We start from the raw sequence: 10,150 nt of genomic DNA on the forward strand, positions 1-10,150 counted from the left end.
CTGGCCCCGGGGGGAGTAGAGCACAGTCTCGTGGGTACCCCCGGCCTGTGAGGGGCGATGGGGGTATGTGGCGAGGGAGGTGGGATGAGAGCCGTGGGGAATGACGCGAGGCCGGTGGCGCGAGTGATAATGAGTGTCAGCTCTGCGTTACACCGGTCTCGCATCCCTCACGGAGGAGCTCCGGAAGCATAAGATGAGGAGCGACAGGAGTGTACGACGAGAGAGGAAGGGGCCCGGACATGTGTTAAGTTTTATTTATGTTTGTTTGGCCGGCAGTCTACTGTGAGGTGGCTGTCGGCCCTTTTACTTTTGTTTTATATTGTTTGTTTATTTGATTAAAAGTTTGTTTAATGTTCGCCGGTTCCCGCCTCGTCCTTCCCTACTTTGAACTATGTTACAATAGTTTAAAACAGTTCATTATAGTAAATCGTTTTTTATTGTTTGTTGCACAATTTAGTAAAACCAGGAAAAGAAAGGATTCGTGGGAACACATTTTTAATTCGTGACCATATGGCCTATACGAGAGAACAAATTATCAATTTGTGATTCGTGGCCATGATTTTGTCTACATGAGCAGGGCCCGGCTATAACACCATATGTTACCTTAGCTAGCCTCTTTATCAATTAATTCATTTATCGAACAGTAGCCTACTGTGTGCACTAGGCTAGCTCACCTTTTGCTGCACTATGTTTGCGTAGCACATCATCGTGCTTTCTGGCAATGTGCCACTTTAGATTCCAGTACAAATCTTTGCTAACTTTGACAGTCTCTCCACATTCCCTTTCAGTTTTTTCTCCCTGCTCGTTCTTCACTTTAATCTTTATCTTACATTTATATATAAGACTTGAAACTTCATCAAAGCAACATTTGAACTCCATTTTGCACCACTATTGCTTTGTCTATTTTGAAGATTCTCGAACTAGCAAACCACCAAGGGGAACTCTGGGTTGAGCGAGCGATGCTGAGCGTATTGAGCGAGTGGTGCTGGGTTTTCAGAAAGGTGCTCTCAGCTCCGCGAGAAATACTACCGCTCCGCTTCGCTCACATGCTCTGAATCACACACAATCAGACTGTCTGATATTAATGGACTACATAGTTTTTAAGCACATATTTTGGCACAGTTTTACAGAACTGTTGTACCTAATTAAGATTAAGATTTTATTGTGCTTTTGATATAATTTTGCATATTAATATGAAAATGCAAACTAAATGTTTTTAAACACAGACTTCAATAAGAATACCTGAATCCTGGAGAATAATCTTCATCTCGGAGTGTTTGTGAATCATCCATCATTCATTCAGTCACATCAGTCTGATCTCAACTCATGAATCTGATCACCTCCACAGACTCTGAAAGGATCTGATAAATCACATATTTACACAACATTATTATTATTATGGATTATTAGGAAATGGTTTGTAAATCAACACAAAAAAATAATATGAAGGTCATAAATTAATATTTTATAAAAACAAATCACTTTTGCGAGGCAAATTAATTTACCTAATTTATATACAATTATTTATCTGGCATTGAGGGGCATGCCATAGTTTTCAGTCACGTGATCAAAGTGGCAGCTTACATTGAGCTCTCAATTTTCCTTCTGTTTCAAGACACGAATATTTAAATCACCTGTCAACAGAAGAAAAACTAAGATATGAACACAAACTACATAACTTTATGTGATCCATATATACAGCAAGCCAGCAACCTGCCGATGTATTTTAATCACAAAAATCCGCCGGATTCCTGTCAGAGCTCCACTGATGTTTACATATATTTTGTGGAGAACCCCTCGGGACATTTATGGCACAAACTCCTCCTTTCTGGGGTTTCTTTCTCGGACAGGATTCTGTAAAAGCATGGCTAAGGCCTCTCCTCAAGGGTTGGTGCATTTTATTGCACAACAACTATTTGTCATTTAAGCTAAATGACAGAAATCACCAACTTTTACAATTACAGAAAACAACAGATTCCATTGCCCATCCCGCTCATGTTCTGCCAAATGCGATGCGACACTGCAGTGCGACGTCACACGAGGCCCACTAACCCTAAAAAAAATTAACAATAAAGCCTTAAACTGCACCCATAAACTAACTGACAGTAAATCCGGAAACTAAAATACAATGTTTTTAGTCCTTGTCTGCATTTTGTGCTAGCTGAAGACCAGGGTCCGTATTCATGAAAAATCTTAGGGCAAAGAGTTGCTCCTAGTGACAAAATTCTAAGAAAATTCTTAGAAATGTGGGTGTTTCCCCTTAGAATTACAGAAAAGATCCTAGTAAAGAAAGTAATTCATAAAGTATCTTAAACCTTAAAAGAGCTCTTAAGGTCCAAAATTGTTAGGAGTAGCGAGGAGGACTTTTAGGAGCCTTAAGAGTTTCTTTAGCAGCAGAGAAAATGGACGAAACACACAGTGAGAAATGTGTTGCAATGCATGACAATTTCCATATTACTTTTAAGGTTTATCTGATTTTTATTGTTTTTTTGTGTGTTCAACTTTTGTTTATCTTGGTTTTGGTTTTCTTGTATAGCTGCTTTGATTCAATGCAAATTGTAAAAGCGCTATAAAATAAAATGACATTGAATTGAATGACAGTGAGTTAATAAGACACAACACATTAGATGTTTGTGACCGATCCTATTAGAGACACGCTAACATCTTCAAGACAGCGCCAGAAATAGAAGAAATAACTACATTAACATATTTAGCAACTGGAGAAATGCAGCTCTGCAGCAGAGATGATTTGGTTCTGTCACAACCAGTGATCACACAAACAATTGCAGCACTTACAGAAACTTATTGTGCCACTGTTCATTTTCTATCAAATACGTTGACATTAACAGCATGGTATAAACATATATAAATTATATATATATATATAGTGCGTGCATGTTTGTGTGTGTGCTTGAGTACCTTAAAACAGGAAAAACTACATGTGCAATTTCAAACTAATGACCCTATACTTAAAAGAGCTCTTTTTTCCTTCTTGGCCAACCAACCAATCACAGTCTTTAAAAGACTGTGTCACACATAGCAAAGGGGTCAGCCCCGCTCCTCACTGAGATAAAAGTTTTTGTCTTTTCCTTGCTCAGAGTTTCTCTCAGATTGGTCCTGGATCGTTTTTAAGATAGGACTCCTACGTAGAAGTTTTTAAGCTAAATTAAGAGCTCTAAATTAAGAGATTCTTAGAAGCTTTAAGAATACGGGCCCAGGGCCTGTATTCATGAAAAATCTTAGCGCAAAGAGTTGCTCCTAGTGACAAAATTCTAAGAAAATTCTTAGAAATGTGGGCGTTTCCCCTTAAAATTACAGAAAAGATCCTAGTAAAGAAAAAATAAATTCATAAAGCATCTTAACCCTTAAAAGAGCTCTTAAGGTCCTAAATTTTAGGAGTAGCGAGGAGGACTTTTAAGAGACTTAAGAGTTTCTTTAGCAGCAGAGAAAATGGAGTAAACACGAAAAGTGAGAAGAAATGTGTTGCAATGCATGACAATTTTCATATTACTTTAAAGGTTTATTTGATTTTTTTATTGTTTTTGTGCGTGTTCAACTTTGGTTTATCTTGGTTTTCTTGTATAGCTGCTTTGATGCAATACAAATTGTAAACGCGCTATTTATTGTAAATTGTCAACTTAAATGACATTGAATTGAATAACAGTGAGTTAATAAGACACAACACATTAGATTGTGCAGGGTTCATGTTTGTGACCGATCCTATTAGAGACACGCTAACATCTCCAAGACAGCGCAGAAATGCCATAGCGCCAGAAACAGTCCTTCTTGGCCAACCAACAAATCACAGTCTTCAAAAGGCATAGCAACAGGGTCAGCCCCACCTCCTCACTAAGATCAAAGTATTTGTCTTTTCCTTGCTCAGAGTTGCTCTCAGATTGATCCTGAATCACTTTTAAGGTAAGACTCCTACGTAGAAGTTAAGCTAAATTAAGAGCGTTCTTAGAGGATTCTTAGAAGCTTTAAGAATACGGGCCCAGGGCTCTCAAGTTTCATTAAAAGTTTGGAGTGAGATTACATCTGTTAGGGTAGGAGCCACTCAAATTTGGCCCCACCCAATTCTCTCAAGTTTTGCTATTTTACCTATAATTGTCCAGCACAAATAAAAATTATAACAATTGATAAATCTGATAAAGGACAGCAAATTCATCCAAATAAGACAATTAGTTTTATATATTTTAATTTTTTTTATCAAAAATAAAAATAAATTTGCACCCAAACAAGCCAGCAGATCAATGTACATACTGCACACATACAGCAGGATTGTAGAACTTGCCCTGATCATGTATGTGAAGTGGTGCGTGTAAAACATGACTGAAATGACAACCAGAGCGCTATGCTTTAAGAGATGTAGCCTAGTCTTAACATATAAAATAGAATTTAAAGCTAAGCTAAAGCTTCTTGCAAAGCAGATGGAGAGTTTTTGACTGCATCAGTAACAATTTAGCATGACTTTGGCTATATTCCCCTACATCAGGGGCCGATTGCATAAACTGCTTAGACTAGTCTTAGAAGTTAGTCATCTGTTTTTTTTCTTCAAGACTGGTCATGCCTTCTTTAAATCAGTTATATAACAAGGTAGATTGGGCTAATTGAAATATAAAAAGTAAGACTGATTAGTCCTAACTAATTGCTAGTCAGTGAGACTAGTTGTTAAGATGCTGTCTTAACTTAGCGGCTAAGTTTTGTATTTCAATAAGCCCAATCTACATTTTTATGTGACTGATTTAAAGAAGTTAGGCCCAGTCTTGAAGAAAAAAATTAGATGACTAACTTCTAAGACTAGTCTAAGCAGTTTATGCAACCGGCCACAGCTCTCACTATCTATATTAACCACGAATCATTAAATCAAAATATTTAAAAAATGAAGGATGCATGACATGGTTTAATAAAAAGACTGCTCAAATGTGCCATATTTACACCAATATTACATAATGTTGTAAGATTAATGTAACAAAGTGAATAGGCTACATTACATATAGGCTAAATGACTAAATTTCAGGCTGATTTAAGAAATAAAACATTGTTATTATTGCTCTTGATAGTGTAATCATGATTTTAAATGTCAAATAAAACATGAAACTCTTTAAACTGCATGTGATATTATTTTAGACTTCGCAGACAAACTATTTGAGTGTGATTTATTGCGGGTTTTGCATTAGTAAATCTTCACGTTGTTACTTTTAGCAGCATGAAACAACTGGTTTTTATTTAAACCAGGAATAAAAAGAAAGCAAAACGTCCCTGAAACAGTGACTTATAATTTCGCGTCATAATGAATGAGGCTGACAGCATGGAAACTCCTGTTATATTAAATGAGTGTGACTGACCGTATCTATCTGTCAGCAAGCTTGAAGTGCGCCGCACGCAACAAAGCTGTTACACCGGTGGATCATCTAAACTTCTGATTGGTCATTACGTTCGTGCGCTGTCTATGATTGGTTGTAATGCTCAGCGCTGTGAGTAACACGGAAACATCTGAATCACCGCGATCAGACGTGAACGTATTAATGCTGTAACGAACACGTTCGTTCATCTTCACATTTTATTTGCCTCGTCTCTGAATTGTATAAAGCGGGACAGTCCCTTTACTTCTCAGCGTGAGAAATACAAGGTGTGGCGTGTGAGCGTGTCTCACGGTGAATGCTGTAGCTCCAGATACTCTAGCCTTGCAAAGATAAACTCCTGAATAACAGTTTTCAAATCATTAAAAGATCATGCACTCGACACTTACCTCGATTAAAATCTTACTAGATACTCAAAAAAAATCCCATTAGAGTTAAAAAGCGACTTTACACGTTATAATAAACCACTTTGATACTCTTCTTCTTGTTGTTGGATTTGCGGCAGTTTAGATGCTTCAAAGGCGTATTGCTGCCCTCCTCAGATCATCTGAAAAACTCCATTTTATAGATCAAATCCTCCAATAGAGACCAGTGTGAAGTAATACTTCAATACTCAAGACAATTTTATTTCTCACATTGTTCAAATTTGTTCAAAATAAAAAAATTAAATACGTCAACATTTCTTAAACCAACCCCGCCAAAAATAATATGTGACAAAACCATATGATATAAACGATTTAGCCATCCAAACACAGCCCTGGCGTCTAGTCTAAAATAAGGCAAAATTTGGTCTGTCAGTAAAAATCTAATAGACGTCTAACCAACCTAGGAATAGACCAGTAGATATAAATTTGCTCTGTCTTTGGTGTTGTAAGGTGGTGAAAAATGTGGGAGAAGAAGAACCACCAACCACCCACTGGCGGAGTCCAAGTGGCATGGCGAAGGCATGCGCTCGTTCTGTCTTTCCAGCGCTCTGGGTTGTTATTGTTAACGTTATTTTAACATTGCGTAATTTTATCTGACTCCAAAAGATAAAAAGAAAACCTTGTTTAATGATATTGTTTGTATTTGATTACTATGCGTAATGATAATCATACAATTTGAGTCAATGTTTGATTCTTCTGCCTTATTTTAAATTACACTCCTTCATCCGATTCTCAGTGTCGCTTAGAGTCTCACGCCAGCCGTTACACGCGGATCTCACGGTCACAAACTTGTCAGTCTTGGTCACTGCCAGAGGTATGACTAGTAATGCTCAGATGGCCGTCTCCAACCAGCTCTTCCTGAAACATTTGATCTAGTCCCCTTAGACTATGACAACTTAATTAAAGTAATGATTATTTCCAACCAGAGGTCATGACCACTCCATAGACATAAATAGACCAATCTTACTTCCTCTGATGGTAGCTTTATATAATCATGCCATAGTTTTCTATGTACACTTAGTTAGAATAATATTCCAATAACCAGAGGTTTGAGACTTACCCTATTTAGATTGGTCAGACAACATTATGTGCTGTTCTAAATGGAAACATTAGCCCCTATGGTCTAAGTACACTTAAACTAATGCCAAGTAGTTAGCTGGAGCTCTAAAATCTCGGCTGGCGTGCCCCAATGCTCCACCTAACACAGGATTTTAGTCCGTCACTAACCTGAACGTAGATTTGCGGTAACAAAGGATATAGCGTGATCTACTAAAGTTCATAAACTCAGAATAATGCAGAATTCAAACATGACAATTTATTAGTCAGGTAAATGTTTCTTGCCAATTACAATTCAATTCATAGAATACAAAAACAAAACATCAAATCCTCAAAGATTAGTCTACGAGTCTAAGATGCATACCTGACAGTAGAAAAAGATGTGATCGGAAAAAAACATAGTGCTGTGTGTCTAAAGGCAAACACATCACCATGGGGTTCATCTTAGTAAGAATACCCCAGAACATTTTGCCAGCTTCCCTTAAATACCCAGACCAAAATATCCTTCCTCCACACAACAACAATTTACATTGTAAAGGACTCTGTCCTGTATCTGATCAGGCCACAAATGGGCGTTTACATGAAGACACACCCTCAGTGAGCAGAATATCTTTAAACCATCAAACCCATGTTATGATCTGTTACTGCTATCTACTGCTGTGGAAATGAGACCATTGTACCAACCGCACTGAGACATTTCAAACCAAATATGCATATGAAGATTCTTTGTTCATATAAGATATGGTATTTGTCAAATCCAGTTCATGGGTGAGCTTTAAAGTGCTCTGAGTTCAGTTGGAGAGAAAGAGGAGAGGGGAGAAGAGAACAGATGTAAAGGTGTGATGTGAGTTGGTAATCATCATTCATTGTTGTATGCTGTCTGAGATGGAGATGCAAACCCTGTGAGGAGTTCATTGTATTGGATAAAGTTCTGTGTTTCTCAGGATGGGGTGCCCTTTTGGTGTGGACACCTTGGCACCAGCCTTACAGTGTTGTGTATGACTTTGGAGCAGTTTGGCAGTAACTGCATGTACACCTAAAATAAAGAATGATTGAGAAGTGCAGAATCTTTTCATGGATCTGTTAGTTTTTGGAGCTGAAGAGAAATTCTCTTGTCTATCAGCTAAAGCTGCTGCTGCTCATTTCTTTCTATTCTATGATACTTTTTTTTACTGCTGTTTAATCTTATGTCGGATGTTGTATTTGTATTGTCTTCACAAGTAGATATGAGTCTCCAATGATCTCCTTCTCAAAGTTCTTAATAACTTTATGAGACAATGATGTCAGTGATAATCTCTCACTGTCTATACTCATATAATAATATCTGACCTGGTTATTCCGCCGCACCGTGGTAGCAATGAATTCATGAATTTTTTTACAGAGAAAATTGAAAACATACGAGACAAAATAGTAAAAACTCAACCTCCAAGTCTGTCCTATGAATTACCAACCATCGCCCCAAAAGAAAGGCAATGTTTTTCACCTATAAAACTGGAAGATTTAATTCAACTTCAACATCAAACCTACAACTTGCTTATTAGACCCTATACCAACTAAATTATTAAAAGAGTTATTACCCGTTGCAATTGAGCCCATTTATAACATTATCAACTCGTCAATTAATCTAGGCCATGTCCCAGGACCCTTTAAGATGGCCGTCATTAAGCCTCTTATCAAGAAACCAAACTTAGACCCCAACGCATTTCCCTGTGTATTTATATATCTGATGATTTTATGTTTGACTTATCATACTGTTATATATGGAAAACGTAGCGTACAGCCGAACGCACAGCCTTGCAAAGTATACAGCTTTTGACTCATACGCGTACGCACGGGTTTTGACGCATGCGCATTGCGACATATTGCAATATCTTTCCAAGCCTACAGGGGTCAGGTTTTCTTCAACCACCTTGTATCAATGCTCCAAGGACACGGTTGCCACCTTGTTGTTACTGCTAGAGCCACAGTGCTTCCTGCGCCTACTTTGTACTATTCTGATGACGAAATTCGCGTCACGGGCACTGTACGCTGTTCCTACCGTACACGTAAAAAGGGAACTACAGTCGTGGCCAAAAGTTTTGAGAATGACACAAATATTAATTTTCACAAAGTCTGCTGCCTCAGTTTTTATGATGGCGAATTGCATATACTCCAGAACGTTATGAAGAGTGATCAGATGAATTTAATTTTATTGTAAAGTACCTCTTTGCCATGAAAATGAACTTAGTCCAAAAAAAACATGTACATTCCATTTCAACCCGCCACAAAAAGACCAGCTGACATCATGTCAGTGATTCTCTGGTTAACACAGGTGAGAGTGTTGACAAGGACAAGGCTGGAGATCACTCTTTAATGCTGATTGAATTAGAATAAAAGACTGGAAGCTTTAAAAGGAGGGTGGTGCTGGAAATCTGGGTTCTTCCTCTGTTAATCATGGTTATTTGCAAGGAAATACGTGCAGTCATCATTGCTTTGCACAAAAAGGGATTCACAGGCAAGGCTATTGCTGCTAGTAAGATTGCACCTACATCAACCATTTATTAGATCATCATTGGTCCTGTGTCATGCCAACAGTAAAGCATACTGAGACCATTCATGTGTGGGGTTGCTTCTCAGACAAGGGAGTGGGCTCACTCACAATTTTGCCTAAGAACACAGCCATAATCAAAGAATGGTACAAAAACATCCTCAGACAGCAACTTCTCCCAACCATCCATGAACAGTTTGGTGATGAACAATGCCTTTTCCAGCATGATGGAGCACCTTGCCATAAGGCAAAAGTAATAACTAAGTAGCTCGGGGACCAAAACATCAACATTTTGGGTCCATGGCCAGGAAACTCCCCAGACCTTAATCCCATTGAGAATTTGTGGTCAATCCTCAAGCAAAAAAAACCCTACAAATTCTGGCAAACTCCAAGCATTGATTATGCAAGAATGGGCTGCCATCAGTGAGGATGTGGCCCAGAAGTTGATTGACAGCATGCCCGGGCGAATTGCAGAGGTCTTGGAAAAAGAAGGGTCAACACTGCAAATATTGAGTCTTTGCGTAAACTTAATATAATTGTCAATAAAAGCCTTTGACACTTATGAAATGCGTGTAATTATACTTCAGTATACCATAGTAACATCTGACAAAAACATATAAAAATGCACTATTCTACGCCATTTTGTAGTATAAATAGTGGGAAGCTGTGTCCCAAATGACACACTATGCACTTAACCATCCAGTGTAAGAATTTCAGAAGAGTAGTATCGTCCCAAATGTAATACTAAACCGTTTTATACTAACTGGAAGTATATCGGT

At 38.1% G+C, this 10,150-nt stretch overlaps 1 protein-coding gene across 4 annotated transcripts in view; it reads right to left on the bottom strand.

Moving 5' to 3' along the window:
• LOC130564418 (NACHT, LRR and PYD domains-containing protein 3-like) overlaps window positions 1-10,150 on the bottom strand; it is a 38,250-nt gene that overhangs the window by 21,840 nt on the left and 6,260 nt on the right. For 3 of the 4 annotated variants that reach the window (XM_057350494.1, XM_057350492.1, XM_057350495.1), the window contains exon 3: window positions 1,243-1,361. In XM_057350494.1, coding sequence (XP_057206477.1) covers window positions 1,243-1,295 — 53 coding nt within the window. In that variant the 5' untranslated portion in view covers window positions 1,296-1,361. Of the gene's footprint in view, window positions 1-1,242; window positions 1,362-5,752; window positions 5,860-10,150 lie in introns of those variants that run through there. The other variant, XM_057350493.1, reaches the window with a different exon arrangement.

The sequence above is a fragment of the Triplophysa rosa genome, linkage group LG14, assembly GCF_024868665.1.
Source record: "Triplophysa rosa linkage group LG14, Trosa_1v2, whole genome shotgun sequence".
NCBI lineage: Eukaryota > Metazoa > Chordata > Actinopteri > Cypriniformes > Nemacheilidae > Triplophysa > Triplophysa rosa.